The sequence below is a fragment of the Ambystoma mexicanum genome, chromosome 4q, assembly GCF_040938575.1.
Source record: "Ambystoma mexicanum isolate Mex_15411 chromosome 4q, UKY_AmexF1_1, whole genome shotgun sequence".
NCBI classification, from domain to species: domain Eukaryota; kingdom Metazoa; phylum Chordata; class Amphibia; order Caudata; family Ambystomatidae; genus Ambystoma; species Ambystoma mexicanum.
Genome location: NC_090928.1, coordinates 899,494,054 through 899,509,152, shown reverse-complemented (window position 1 = coordinate 899,509,152; position 15,099 = coordinate 899,494,054). Strand labels below are relative to the sequence as shown.

The following is a 15,099-nucleotide window of genomic DNA, read 5'->3' as shown; positions in this document are numbered from 1 at the left end:
GCAGGAAGGAGATCTGGGTGACCTCCTTGCAAATGTCCACCATTTCGAAGTGTAGGGACTCCTTAATGTCCCTTTTCAGAGTGTCCAGTGAGCGCGTCAGGAAATCTGGCTTAAGTAGCAGCGCATCAGATAGTGGCTACAGGGCCCGCTCAGTGTGTCCCTCCATGCTGCCTGCTTGTAATGGCTTCTTGATGGACTGTGCCAGGCACAATTGAATATCATATTCTTACTTTTCTTGCCGGATTTGGGCATCTCCCAGCTGTTCTTGGATGGATGGGAAGGCCCCTGCTCAGGCCCCCTGTGAGCTGTGGGTATTCAACTGCGTCTTGAATATCCCCCGGCCCAGCGTGATCTTGCCAGGGCTTGTGGCACCTTGTACTCTCTGTAATGCTGCCTGGGCTACTGTGTGCGCCGGGGAGCCTCAGTTAAGCACCCAGTGAGGTCGCTTACCACACTTATCAGGATGTTGGGGGCACAAAAGAGGTAGCGGGGTCCGGTAAGCCCACCACTATAGACAGAAATTCTGCTCTGCGCCAAGAGCGCCGAGCCACCAGCAGGGAGAGTCTCCCCCCTCCCCAGCGAACCGCCTGTCCCCGGGCAAGTCACTGCTGCTCGCACTGTCTAAGCACACCCTCACTGAAGCAGCACTGGGTGCTCTCCACAGTCGCCAGCGATCCCCGGTCAACCCCTCAGCTCCCGATGTCGCATAACCACAGGTTCACTGACGGGGTGAGAGGCGGCCGCCATCCTGGTTATCCAGGTCACACTGGTCGGGCCGCCACTTCTGCCACACCTTAATCCGCTCCAACGAGGGAATCGAGCAATCACAGCAGCTTCCCCCAATTATATTGATGTTGACATCAGGAGACTTGACTGCAGGGCTATATGGATGCCGTAATCTGCATATTTTGGGCTGGTGGACAAAGAAAGTCGAGGGCAGACGTCTCAGCTATCTGCCATATTTGCCACACCCCCAGTAAAGTATTTTTCGAATGTTGTTATACCAATTGGTTACATTACAATAATCATTTGGCATCAAGAACAAGGCAGAACACAGACTTGCATACCTCTTTAAATGACGTTCACCTTACCTGCTTGATGCAGTGTATTTGCTGAACTCCATCAGTCAGTTGCAGACTTCTCAACAACAAAGATGCCAGATTTTGTCCTTCTTCATCTACAAATGCTAGAATGTACATTTTAAACAAATAAGTCACGCAAAGCAAGCTTTTTCCCACCATATTGTATTTTGTTAAAAGATTTATCTTCATTTCCATTCATTACAGACAAACGTGAAGTATAATGCAAGAAAAACATGAATCATCCTAAAATGTCCACATTAAAAGAAAAAGACGATGTCTACTGTCTCAAGAACAGAAAAATATATACAATCAAAAATATCAAAAATAAGTCCCTAATAGCATGGGCATCATCTCTGTTGGCCAACTAAGGCATGCTGAAGCATTACACAATATTTCCTGGAAGAGATCACCAAACTCACAGCCTTGAAGGCTTATTGGCATGACTCTACTGGATCCGCTTATGATTAACCTATCATTACAGATATATAGAAACAAGCTGATGGAGGTACTTCATACTGAATCTTTGAGATCTCTTAAAGACAATGGCAGCAAAATTAGGTCTCTGATATTTAGTAAAAACAGGAGACCCTTACCAGAGGAGCCTAAGCCCAAGTTCAGGATGCTCTCCATATAAATAGCTGGATCGAATACATGAAGAAGGCATTTGCTAGTGAGAATGGCTTAATATATATGTAGGCAAAAACTGCTGGAGAATGCGAGACTTATTCTTGATAACATCTATCCGATAGCACAGAGAAAGTTATAGCTGAAATTTACCTCTGGGAATAATTATAAACACATGAAATAAAATTAACTACAGGTCTGCCCTCTTTGCCCTGATAAAGCCAAGTCCATGCAACATTTTTTGTTTCTCTGCCCGGCTTATAGAAAACATCTCAAAAAGCCTGAAGTTGGTGCTCCTAGCAGACAGAGTAAAAGGCATGGGCGGAGCAGAAAGACGTTGGGCCTCATCACAAGTCTGGCGCCAACCCTAAAAAGCAGCGGTGACGGAATTAACGCCACCAATACCGCTCCACCAGATCCTGAGCCAGTGCAAAAACCACCGACTGCAAAAGCAGCCGGTGCTATTACAGCCAGTGTTTGGCGCAATTAGAGCCGAAAACCAGAGCTAATGCAGCCGAAAACACGCCACAGTTATCTCCGGCTTTCAGCTGGAGATAAATTAACACAGGTGCCTGAAATGAAGCCACTGGTGAACCCGACCAGCACAGAGGGCTACATAAGGCACACACCTACCCCAAACCCTGTTTCCAACACCATACTGCCACTAGCAACTTTGAGCTGGGACAGGCAGCTGCTCATGCTGCGCCTGGAAGTAGAGAGGCAGGACAATCAGGCCAGGGCACACAGTGGGGGGTGGAGAGGGGAGGAGGAGAGCCTGAGCAAGGGCTGCACCGATCCCTAGGGTTAGGCCCTCACCATGGACCCTCACCGACAGTCAGTTGGTCACCCTGTACCGCCTCAACAGGAAGACCATAACAGCTGATCGCCACAATACAGGATGACATAGGGAGCAGAATCAACATCCGGACCACTGTGCCCCCACTGCTGAAGCTAGTGTCTGTCCTACAATTTCTTGGAACTGGCACCATCCAGCACTCTGACCATGATGCACGGCATGGCACAGCCCACATTCTGTGCAGTGTAGGCCCAGGTGCTTGAAACCCTCCTGCGGCAAATGCTACGCCACATCTCACTGCCTACCACCCCAGCCCAGGTCAATGCCATGAAGGCACAGTTCTATGCCAATGCTCAAATGCCACATGTGATTGTTGCGCTGGACTGGACCCATGTTGTGCTGGTAGCCCCCCAGGCCAATGAAGCATTGTACGACACTGCAAGTACTACCACTCCCTGCGACCCCAACCGGCACAATACCCACTGCAGTGCACGCTACCCTGGTTCCAACCACGATGCCATGGCCTTCGGAACAGCACACTTCCAGGATACATGGAGAGGCACAGAGGACAACGAACCTGGATAGTGGGCAAGTAGAAAAGCCAGCACACATGCGCCACGAAGCACATGCCCAAATTGAGGGGGGTGTAAGAACCATATATGGTATTGTGGGGGAAGTCCAGGCCAGACTGGCTTGAGCCTTCCCAGTGGCTGTATGTTGTGGGTACACCCTTGGGGTGGGACCTGTGTGAATAGAGTGTGTGACCAATATGCATTCTATGTTATGGGTATCTGGTTTCTGTGTGTGTGACACAATGAATGAGACAGCCCTGCCTGAATCTGGCATGAATGTAGTGTGGTGTGCTGAAAGGCTGGGTGCTTGCCCCAATCCACATTGCTTGTTATAGGTCTCTGGGTGGAAGTGAATGTCCTGAATGCCTGTGAGCCCGATTGGTTGCCTGCCTGTATGAATGCCCTTCTGTGCGATTGGCTGACTGACCCTGGCTAAGCCAGAGTGAATGAGGGACAGATGTGTATATCTGGAGACCTCTCACTTAACAATCTGTTCAGAAGCTGAAGTCAAAACTTGAAGCTCATCCTTGAAGCCCAGTGTTAGGCAGAAACCTGTGCAGTTCCCTTAGGGACCACTGCAAAAGATTTAAGACTACAGGTGTTGGCAGTAAACCCACTTGGTAGCAGTCTGTACCACCCAGATTCACCTGGTAGCTGTGGCTGTGCAGTCAGACTTCCCTCAAGAAGAGTTAGACAGTATGCAAAGTATACACAATAGGCACTCAGATACAACAATACAAGCAAACACTGACCAGAGCTTTGGTATCAAAGTATATAATTATTTATTTAAAAACACATTGTTGAAAACACTCCAGCACTCTTATTGTAAAATATTCTAAACAGAGTTACTATTATTATATATACACCCCTTTTTCCTTATCAGATAAGTCACTGTAAAACACCACTTATTTTCATACAGAGGTGAGCGCTTAACTAGATGGCACTCCAATAGGTTTGTGAGAAAGGGAGGGAAAAAGACAGAATATGGAAAGGTACACCACTCTAAGATTCAGGAACACTGTTAGCAAGGCAGAAGAGCAAAAGTCACTGGTGAGCCAAAGTCCAAAGGCTGGGCCCACTCTTAGAGAGAGCAGAGCACAAATGCGCCCAAGATCACACAGTTACACTAGGATTGGAAAGTCTTGCAGAGGGTTCAAAAAGAGTTTAGAGAGGCTTAGGAAAGTTTAGCCAGAGTGTCCCAGGCTAACCCAGGTTCGAAAGCCGGGGGTTAAATCTACCCCGTACAGTCGGTAGCAAGGGAAGCCAAGCGGGACACGGTACCTTAAGTGGGAAGGATCCTCCTACGGTGGCAGTTGTTCCTGGTAGTGGGTGCAAGTTGTGTCGTCGTCCAGGGGAAGAGAAGATCTCGACTTGGAGGAAAGATGCAGGTCGTTGCACTACCAGGGCAGAAACCAGCCACAGAGTTTTCCGGTTAAAGGTGGTACCTTTGTTTCGCGGTCGTGGTAAAACGTGGTATCCCGATTGCCGGGGTGCTTGGCACAGGCAAGGCGGCCACGAGGTACGTCGGGAAGGCGAAAAGACGGTGAAACTGGTTATCCCCACCAGTCAAAGGAAGAAGACTCTCCGGCGGGAGATCTCCTCTGTCGTTGGGAAAAAGTGGTGAGACGGTCCAGCAGGGCTCCACCGGTGGTGGTGTCGTGGCAGGTCGGCTCAGCTTCTCCCTCGTCGGATTCTTAGGTCCTGTGGCGACTTCTGAAGTTCCAGTCCCCAAAGCCCTGCTTTTATGCAGCAAACCCCCATTCACTCAGCCTAGCTGTCACTCAAACATGCTAAGTGGTGGGCCAATCAGGATGGAGTGCAACTTGAGTTGCCTAGGCAACTCAGTCCAGGGTGCCTAAATTCCCCTCCACCCCTCCTAAGTACCCCAGACAGAGTGGCACCACTATGGAGGGCTTCTGTGGAGAGGCCCGCCAAAAAGTGGAACAAAGGGCTCGACTTGGGTTGGAGTCACAGAAGAGAACACAAACACCATTTTAGAATCAGGTTTTGGCAAAAAATACCAACCGGAGAATTAATATTAATTAAATAAACCGGCGGTATGTTCGAGGCTACCGTAAATAATTAAATAAAGATAGTAGCCTAAAACAATGGGAAATCCCATAGGAAAATATTCACGGTTGAATATAAAAAGTAGTATCCACTGCCACCAGCCAAAACTCGATCAGGGGGGACGGAGACGTGCCCCCTCGACTAACAGACCCTGGGGCAATCGAATTGCCCCAGCCAGTACGTCCACTATATGATGGTTTGTACTGGTTCTGTTCAGAATTTAAGACTAGTAAAGTCAATGGTGACTTTACATGCCCTGGGAGACAGTAGTCAGTCCCAGGGTATGGAGTCTATACTGGGGGGTCACTATGACACCCCTGTGTCACTGCACTGAGGGTGCTGTGTAACACATCACAAAAACACATGAAGCCCTATGGAGTAAAAGACCCCATAGCCCATTAAACACATCTAGATTCAAAGAAACACACCCATATCATGCCCAAGAGTGAGGGTAAAAGAGTCTCACTCTTGGCAGGAGAAGAAAATAAACCCCAAAAATCCAGCAAAGCTGCTAGGGGACTCACTAGGTTAGGAAATTCAGCCTAAAGAGAGAATTCTCCCTAACACCCAGCTGGAAGAAGATTGCTGCTGCATTTCTTTCGATTTAATCTAAAAGCTGTTGAGTCTGTCGAGTACTGATCCAAGAGAGGACCTGGCTGGGAGACTTCTCCCTGAGCTATGAGGGACAGTTGTGCAAAAACTGCTGTTTTTCATCGAGGCACCCTGGAAGCCAGTTCTGTGGGTCGGACGTCCGGAGAAGGGGTCTGCGGAGAATCCTGAAGAGAGTGCCTGGACATCGAGGCCATCGGAGTCCATTGACGTCGACCGGGGCTCAGAAGATTTCTTTGACCACTGGAAGCCTGTCGAATCGTGTTGCCCTGAAGCGGGGACACCTTGACACTGTGCTGCTTTACACCCGGAGCAGAGAAAGCTCCATTGCCTAAGAACATTTGAATCAGGGCTCCCTTGCCATCACCGTCAACCACTATGTCCCGCCGTCGAGGTTGCTGGCTACCGAGGAAGGTTCGCTGGTGGGTTTCCCACCACCAGAAGCAGACAAAGCCGTCCCAAGGACACTGACTGAGTGAAGATCTGAGGTCCAGCCCGTAGTAGAGTCCTGATCGCCGAAGCTATCCCGAGCTACGTGCTGCGGCTGCATTACCGACAGGCCAGAGGACCGCCGAACGCGATTCCCGACGCCAGACGTCCACTGCCGGGCCTGCATATATCACGAGTCATGTTTGTGGCACCGAATACTTTGCATCGAGGTTTATCACACGCCGCACCTTCCCAGGATTTCCACGATCGATCGTCAAAGATCACCGGTCAAAGCTGCAGCATCACCACAAGTGTTCCACTTTTCCTCGAGGTTCTCGATGCTCAGGGACTCCTGCTTGAAAGGGAGCAACCCATCGAAGGATCCCGACAAACGACTGTCGAAGAAACTCTTCCACTTCGGGTACATTGGGGTAGTTGAACTTTTTAACCAAGAAGCAAATCTTATTGAACATTTATGGACTGGGCTTGTTAATTCTTTTATTACAGGTTGCCCAGGTGGGGGATCCTCATTCAGAATTGTGCATCTATATCCAAAGAAAGCATTCTGTCTTTGTTTAACCTTAACCTGTCTTCCTTCCTTCCTTCATTATTGTCTATGTTGATACACCTTACGGAATGATTTGTATGCTCTATTAGAACTGTCAGCAGTTGATGCATTTTAAAGGAATCTAAAGTCTAAGTGTGGTACCACATAGCATTGTATAGATTTGCCATTTTAGAATTACCAGGGTACAAAGCGTGTTATTGAACTGTATATGTATCTCTGAGCCTTATTTTTATATAAAGAACTGTGTTAGCACATAACATAGTGTGTGGACATTCCTTTGTGGGGGCTTGGGGACCCACTGTACCTAGGAACCAGTCTGCATCACCTCCCGAGAGCTTAAGCCTTGGTTGCTCATCCATAGCTACCATATTGAGAACCTTGGCTGGGGCACTCTGTGCCTCTACTTTGCCATGTAGAGGGCAGAAGTACAGATAAACCCCCCCAACCCCAGTCTTTACAACTACTTGAATAAACACAGAGATCCAGAAGGGGAGAATGCACTGGCGGTGGATTGGGGACAACTGCTGAATGAACTGGCATGGAACCCCCATGAACTGGCTAACTATGATACTGCAAAGGGGAGGGTGTGTGGGGGATGATATCGTAGGTTGGTGACTGGCAGCTAACACAGCGTACAGAGACGTTGGGCCCTGTAAGGGGGAGTAGATTGGGCTGGATGACACATGGGGGTTTGGGGGCGAGTGGGAAGGGACCAGAGAGGGGCTAGTGTGGGGGAAATAAGTGGAAGGGGCTGAAAAGTGCAGGGGTAGGGGAGGGGGTCAGTTATGTTATGAAGTTTTTGGCGCTGTATTCATGAAAATCTTAATAAATAAATAAAAAACAAGTTACGCTCCCTGGCGTTCCACGGGTCCCTCCTGCTCTGGGTGCGTGTCTGAACGACCCATGCATGCACATGAGCGCCCCTGGCAGAGGCGTGGCGCTGCTCAACAGAGAATAATACACAAAATGCCAGGTCCCTAGGGGTGCAAATCCAGCACAGCCGATCCACCGCGTAGAGTCACCAAATCATTCCAGCAAATGCCCCAAAACCTTAGTGTCTCACAGAAACATCCTGAAATCTTTCAGCTTAAAAAAGGTAGTGCTTTCAGCGCCACCTAATAGCCCAAACTAATCAACCCTATTGCTGGGATTTCACTGAGGCAGACCTCTGTGTTTTACAGCTCAAAATAGCACCATTTTCTGTATTTTTAGGGACGAGGATAGGTATTTTAGAGCAAGGACACAATTGGTAGAGAACATGCAGGGTCTTGGAGTGGCACTGGGTGATCACTGCACCCGAACTTTTTTGTTTTTGTTTAAATGTCCTTTATCCTCTTCTCCCAGTTTTAAAGCCTGCTCTGCCCCTTCCATAATCTCACTTCTGGTATTGAAAATAAAAATGCAAATAAGGCGTAGGGGGAAGAGGGGGTCTCCTCGATGTCTGATGCGCAGTGACAGGACCTCCCAAATTAAAGAACCAGCTTTGCAAGCCACCAGCAGTCCACTGCCAAAAAAGTGCATCTACACCTCTTCCATCAATTTAGTTTCTCGCAACAAATATCAGACTACAAAGCCTCCTACGTTCAACATGCATTCAATTAGGATTTGCCAGTAGGGTTAAAAGGCTGGTGCCTGGATTATTTCTGCCCACAAATAGCCCTTGCGCACGCTTTGAGGCCTTGTTAGTAAATCCTAGCGGTGTTTCTTTGTTTGCCCTTAATGGTTATACTAATCGGAAAAGCAACACCAAATGTACCTAAATAACAAAAATAAACGCAGGGATTGTAAAAGTACACACGCGTGCAAGTCCTCGAACTGCAGATCGCCCACTTCTCTATGCTCCTCAAACCTGACCCACATGTCCATTTTGCATAGTCACTTGGACTGTAATTGCAGCACACCTAAGCTTCTCTCACCTCGTCGATACGATCATTGGGGCAGGCCCTTCTCTTGGAGTCGTGACTGTAACCATCGGCGGAGCTCATGCTGGCTGGTGTGAAACCCTTGCCTTATCAATGAGCAGTCCGGGTTAAGTCTTCTTAGCATGCCCAGACTCTGCTCTGCAGTAACACTGAATCCACTCAGCAGAAGTGTTAAACTAGCGTTTCTGGGTAAAGCTTGGTAAGAGAACTACACAAGCAGAGGGACGGAGCAGTTTGGTTTCTGCAGTTTATATCTGTGCGCGATCTAAGTTACATTAACGTTTAGTCAGCTTCTTCAAACAGCTAAAAAAAACCCTACCATGTTTTTCTTCAAACACCCTTGCTCACCAAGCATGACAAAAGCAACGGTCCACTTGCACAGGGCAACTTTTTAACTTCCTATAGAATTAGATTGGCAGCGGTTCCTCAATTGATGTCATTGTGACCACCTGTCAGATAGTTACTATACAAATTCTCGACAAAGGTCGAATTTACCAATGACAGAAATGACAATTTCAAGACCAGATCTTACTGCAGGTTTTGCACCCAACCTTGTATCATTTTATTTGGAAGATGCATGTTATCTTTCCCTGCAAAGATGGCTGCTTGTTTCCAGAGAGCTTCCTTAAAGACAGTCATCCAAGATGACTGCCTCCATGAAAGAGCTCAGAGCTCAAAGAGTTCTCAGATGGGCAAGAATGGGTGGGATTAGCAATAGGGGCATGAATAGGAGGGATTCAATAACATAACAACTGTGTATCCCTCCTCAAATGTCATCTCCATTGGAAAAACACTACTACCCTCATTCAAAGCCCATATTTGAAGCCCTTATGTTAAAGCACATATTTTAATGACAATAGTTTCGCCTTAAAGGTAGAGCTTTCATTTCAGCACCACCTAATAGCCCAAACTAAAAAAGCAGCTTTGAATGACAGAGCTAAATAAAAAAGTTGCTCGTAAATACTTCACAGACTGAATGGAGTCACCCTGTGACATGCAGGTTCAAAGTCCTGCCAATTATAGGTTTTCATTTTCTATCACTCGTCAACCCATAGTAGTTTGATTCTTGGTGGTCAGTGTATTGTATTTTCTGTTTATTTCTTGAATAGAAGACATGTTGAATGCATCGGATGGATTCATGGACACATCTTTGGCATTCAAAGCAGAGGTTTTATTCCTCCTGTTCAATGGCCAAGTCCTTGTTGCAGGTGGCTGTCACTTGTTTCTTTTTAAGTTGATAACAGGATTTAGATTTCTGTGCTGCGTCACAGATTTTGTTTCAGGCATACAGACAGAAAATACATCTTCTTGGTCAGAATAAATGGAAAACCTTCCTCGGGTTTTATAAGCAAAGACTTTTAGGGCACACTATTACACTTCATTGAAAATGAAGGTACTGCCTCTGGTTTTTAATTATACTTTTTACCGTTTGCGATGTGGGGAAAAAAAGGTTCTTACTATGGAAGCCTACCTCAAGCTAAGGAACGGGTGTTCATCTGATAAACATGAGGGTACCATCTCTACTTGCTTGAGTAAGTGTTTCAAGCCAGGGGTTAAGTTAAAAAGGTTACTGTGCCTCAGCCATACCAGTGTTTCTATGTGCTCCAGACAGCCTCTGCCTAAAGCTATGATGGTCAGCAAGAGGCGATAGAACACTTCTGAGCTCATATGCTACTTGTCATTATAGCTATAAATGGCATTTGGAAGTTCGAAGATTGTAATGCTTATACAGTGGCTACTTTTTTAATTTTCTTTTTACCTGTTGCTTAAAAGTTTGCTTGTAATACTTGCATTTTAAAGAGCGGAACTCGGGTCAAGGGCGTGTGGGAGCCGCGTGTGAGGAGATAAACGTTTTGGCACTCTGGAAGTGGGCGGACCCAGGCAGGGCGGAGCGGAGTCTGGGTGGAGGGTGCTGGGATTGAGGAAGTAGAGCGGACTCTCTAGGTGGGTGCAGGGGGAGAGTGTGCTCGGAGGAGGCAGTAAGAATGGGAAAGGGGGGTGGGAAGGCTGAAAAGAAGGGAGGGGTGGAGGAAGGGGAGAAGAGGGGGAGGACGCTGACTATGAAGTCAGCATCTGTGGAGGGGGGGGAGTGAGGGGCAGCATCGCAGTAGGTCTCCACAAAGGGAGGATGGAGGGGGAACGGACCGGGACATCTCAGGGTCGGGGACCCAGGATAAGTGTGTTTGGGAGAGGCTGGGGGCCTCAGGAAGCGGTGTGCCTGGGGAGGAGCAGATGCAGTGTGTGGAAGGTGGTGTTGAAGCCTGATAGCCGTGGGAAGACGTTTCAGGGGGAGAATCCGATGGCGATTGCTGGATGGCTGAAAGAGGCTGTGGGGAATGTCACTCGGGTGCAAGTGGTGACTGGGGGTCGGTTGTTGGTGGAGGGGACAGGTGATGATACTAAGGCTAAGATTCTGGAGGTGGGTTGTCTGGGTAGGCGCGCGGTGCAAGTGTTTGATCAGAGTGGTGTCTCGTGTAAGGGGGTGTTGTATGGGGTACCGGTGACTGTGAATATGTCTGAGGTGGAGGAGCAGCTGGCAGAGGTGGGGGTAGTGGAGGCGTGGAGGCTGGGGAGGAGAGATACACATGGGGATGTGGTGTCTACAACTGTGGCAATGAGGTTTGCGAGAGCGGAGTGTCCGGAGGTGGTGGAGTTGGGATATCAGAGGTTCCGTGTGAAAGCTTATGTAGCAATGCCTTTGAGATGTTATAAGTGTCAGCAGTTTGGACATGTGGCGAGAGTATGCAGGAATGAGAGGCACTGTGGGAGGTGTGGTGGAGATCATGATATTAAAGAATGTAAGGTGGAAACTCCGGAGAAGTGTGTGAATTGTGGGTGGGGGCACTCTACTGCGTTTAGGGGGTGTGAGAGTCAAAGGGTGGCGAGAGAGGTGGTGCAGGTGAGGACAGCGGAAGGTTTAACTTATGCGGAGGCTGTGGCAAAGGTGAAACCGGTTCGAGTAGTGAGTGAGATGTGTAGGAGAGAGCCGGTGGTGGATGAGGCTGTGGGACGGAAGGGAGTGGTGAGAGAGGTGAAAGGCGTAGAAATGGTGGTTGTCCCGAAAACTGAGTTTATGTGTTTTATAGTAAATGTGCTGGAACTGATTCAGGGGAATTTGTCAGTCAGTGTGTTGAATCTTACGAAAGGAGTGGTGGAAGCAAGGAGGAGGTTTTTGAATGTTGTAGATGTGTTAGAACAAGATGTGTTTAAGAAGGTTACTAAAGTGCGGAAACAGAGTGGGGTGTCGGCCTGAGAATTTTGCAGTGGAATGCGAGGAGCTTGTTGAGGAATGGGCAGGAGTTGAAAGCGGTGTTGTGTGGGGAATTGAATGTTGATGTGGTTTGTATTCAGGAAACGTGGTTAAGGGGTGATCTGAGGTTTGTGATTCCGGGTTTTGAGTTGTTTCGTAAGGATAGGACAGAGGGGAGAGGGGGGGTGTAGCTCTGGCAGTTCGGAAGGGGTTGGTTGCAAGGGAGATTGTGGTAGATGGAGCAGTGGAGGTTATTGGGGCGGGGATTCGGGTAGGGGCATCAGAAATCTTAGTGTTGAATTATTATAATCCGTGTGAGGTGGTGGAGGTGGATGTGCTGTCTGGAGTGATAAGGGGACATGTGGGATCTTGTGTTTTATGTGGTGATTTCAACAGTGCCAATACGTTGTGGGGCAGTGATCGGACGGATGCAAATGGGGAATTGTTGGAGGGTATGGCGGATGAATTGAGTCTGTTTTTGCTGAATGACGGTTCGGGCTTACGATTGGATGTGAGGACTGGGAAGTTGTCGCGTTTGGATCTGACCTGGGTGTCTGCTGCAATTGCGGGAGAATGTGACTGGACGGTGCGTGAGGATGGGGATATGGGGAGTGATCCCTCTGGCATTTTGGTGACTGTGAGGGGTGAGGTAGGGGTCACATCCGGATGCTTGGGAGTCGGTTGAATTTTAGGAAGGCTGATTGGGAGTTGTATAAGAGATTGTGTCAGGAATTGATTGTTCCTCGGGATAGGGATGGGGGGTGGATGAATGGAATGAGCATTTGGTGCAGGGAATGAGAGCGGTGTCGGTAGCGGCAGTTCCGGAGGTAGAGAAGGGGAAGGGGGGCGGGGGAGGTTGAGGTTCCTTGGTGGTCGGTGGAATGTTCACGGGGCTGTGGCAGCGCGTAAGAAGGCGAGGGCCTGGGCGGTGAGAGCGGGAATGTTGGAGGATTTGTTGGCATATAAGAAGGCAAAGGCGGTGGTGCAGAGGGTGATTAGGGAAAGAAAGCGCAGATATTGGAGGGGCTATTGTGGGTCTCTGGGGAGTAATTCTGACGTGGGTGAGGTTTGGAAGCAGTTCAAGAGGATGTCTGGGTTGATGAAGCCGCAGGGTGGTATGTCTGTGTTGTTTAAAGGGGTGGAGGTGGTCAGTCAAGATGGGGAGAAGGCGAATTTGCTGGGGAAGCATTTTGCAGGAGTGCACAGTTCAGAGAACTTCCCGGAGGCAATGAGACTAAGTATGGGAGTGGTTGAGGAGGAGATGCAGGAGTTGTTGGCGAATGTTGGGCCTTGGGAAGAGCAGTATGAGACTCTGTTTTCTATGGTGGAGTTGGATGGGGCGATTCGGAAGGGGAAGTGGTCAAGTCCAGGTGTGGATGGGGTCATGTATGCATTTTTGGAGAAGTTGTCGGTGGAATGTAAGTTGGAGGTGTTAGCATTGTTCAATGAGATCTGAAAGAGTGGAGTTTTACCGAGGTTATGGAAGAGAGCGATTGTGGTAGCGATTTTGAAGAGTGGCAAGGTCCCGACGGAGTGTAAGTCATATAGGCCGATTGTGCTGACTATCGTGTTGTGTAGGGTTATGGAACGGATGGTAGTTGAGCGCTTGGGGTTCTATTTGGAGTCGAATGGGTGTCTGAGCGATTTTCAGAGCGGGTTCAGGAAGAATCGGTCAGTGGCAGATCCGCTAGTGAGGTTGGTGACTGGATTGGAGGAGGCGTTGTGTGATGGGGAGATGGTTGGTGCGTTCTTTTTGGATTTGGAGAAGGCGTATGATATGGTGTGGAAGAATGGGTTGCTGGTTCGACTGTTGGAGATGGGTTTGAAGGGGAGGATGTTTCGGTGGATTAAAGCGTTTTTGGCTGACAGGACCTTTCAGGTGAGTGTGAGGAGGGTGTTGTCTGAGGTTTGGAAGATGGAGAATGGGACACCGCAGGGGAGTGCGATTAGTGCGATGCTGGACGGGTTGATTCGAGCTTTGGAGGGTTTTGGGTGTCGGGTGGATTTCTTTGCAGATGATAGTGTGGTATGGGTAAGAGGGCGGAGTTTTTTGTTGGTGCAGAATCGGTTACAAGCTGCGATAGTGCGTATGGAGGAGCGGTGTGAGAAATGGGGCTTTTCGATGTCTGTGGATAAAAGCGTGAGTATGGTTTTCTCAAGGAGAAGAGTGCAGCAAGGGTTGGACTTAGTTTTGAAAGGTGAGAGGGTGAAAAGCGTGGAAGAGTTTCGGTACTTGGGGGTGATTTTGGATAGGAAGTTAAACTGGAATTTGCAGGTGAATGGTATGGTGGATAAGAGCAAACGAAGGTTGAATTTGTTGCGGGCGGTGACTGGGAAAGAGTGGGGTGCGCAGCAGAAGTGTCTACAAATGTTGTATAAGGGGTTGAGATTTTGAGTGTGATGGATTTCGGATGTCAGGTGTCAGTGGGTTTCACGGCGAGTCAAAAGTTGCGGTTGGACAGGGTACAGGCGAGGGCATTGAGGGTGTGTTCGGGTGTGATGAGATCCTCTCCAGCAAATGCGGTTCAGGTGCTTGTGGGGGAGATGCCGTTGGGGTTGAGGAGGGATGCGTCGAATATGAGATGGTGGGTGAAGTGCAGTGCCAAGAGTGTGTCTCATCCGGTGCGTGAATGTTTGAAGTATAACTGGAGGTTTGATTATTATAGGGACCGGTGGAGGAGGCAAGGGGGCACTTTTGGGTTTCACTTGTGGGAAAAGGGAGTGCAGTGGGGTGTGGGCGATTTGATGACTGTGACCGATACGGATTTGGAGAGATGGCCGAAGTGGATAATGGGGTCTCCAAAGTTGTGTTTGGAGTTAGCGAATGTGGTGTCGAAGAAGAGAGGATTGCGGGGCGAGATTAAAGCTTTGGGTCAGGCGTATGTGGCAGGAAAGGAAGGATGCAAGGTGTTTACGGATGGTTCGAAGGATCCTGTGTCTGGGAGAGTGGGTATGGCGTATTATCTGGAAAGCACTGGGGAGTATAAAGTGGGACGATTGACGAATGATGTGTCAATTTGTACGGCTGAGTTGGTGGCGATTGCATTGGCGATTGATATGGTGTGCGAGTTGGGGTTAGAGAAGGTGGTGATATTTTCAGATTCATTGAGTGGATTGCAGGCGATTGTGGCGGGGGATGGTGATAGGAAGGACGTGATTATGGACATCAGGAGGAAG

At 48.7% G+C, this 15,099-nt stretch overlaps 1 protein-coding gene across 4 annotated transcripts in view; it reads right to left on the bottom strand.

Annotated features, from left to right (window-relative positions):
- The window catches only part of THADA (THADA armadillo repeat containing), a 2,999,906-nt gene that overhangs the window by 2,918,111 nt on the left and 66,696 nt on the right, over positions 1–15,099 (bottom strand). For all 4 annotated transcript variants that reach the window (XM_069608464.1, XM_069608463.1, XM_069608465.1 and 1 more), the window contains exon 3: positions 1,092–1,186. In XM_069608464.1, coding sequence (XP_069464565.1) covers positions 1,092–1,186 — 95 coding nt within the window. The remainder of the gene's footprint in view (positions 1–1,091; positions 1,187–15,099) is intronic.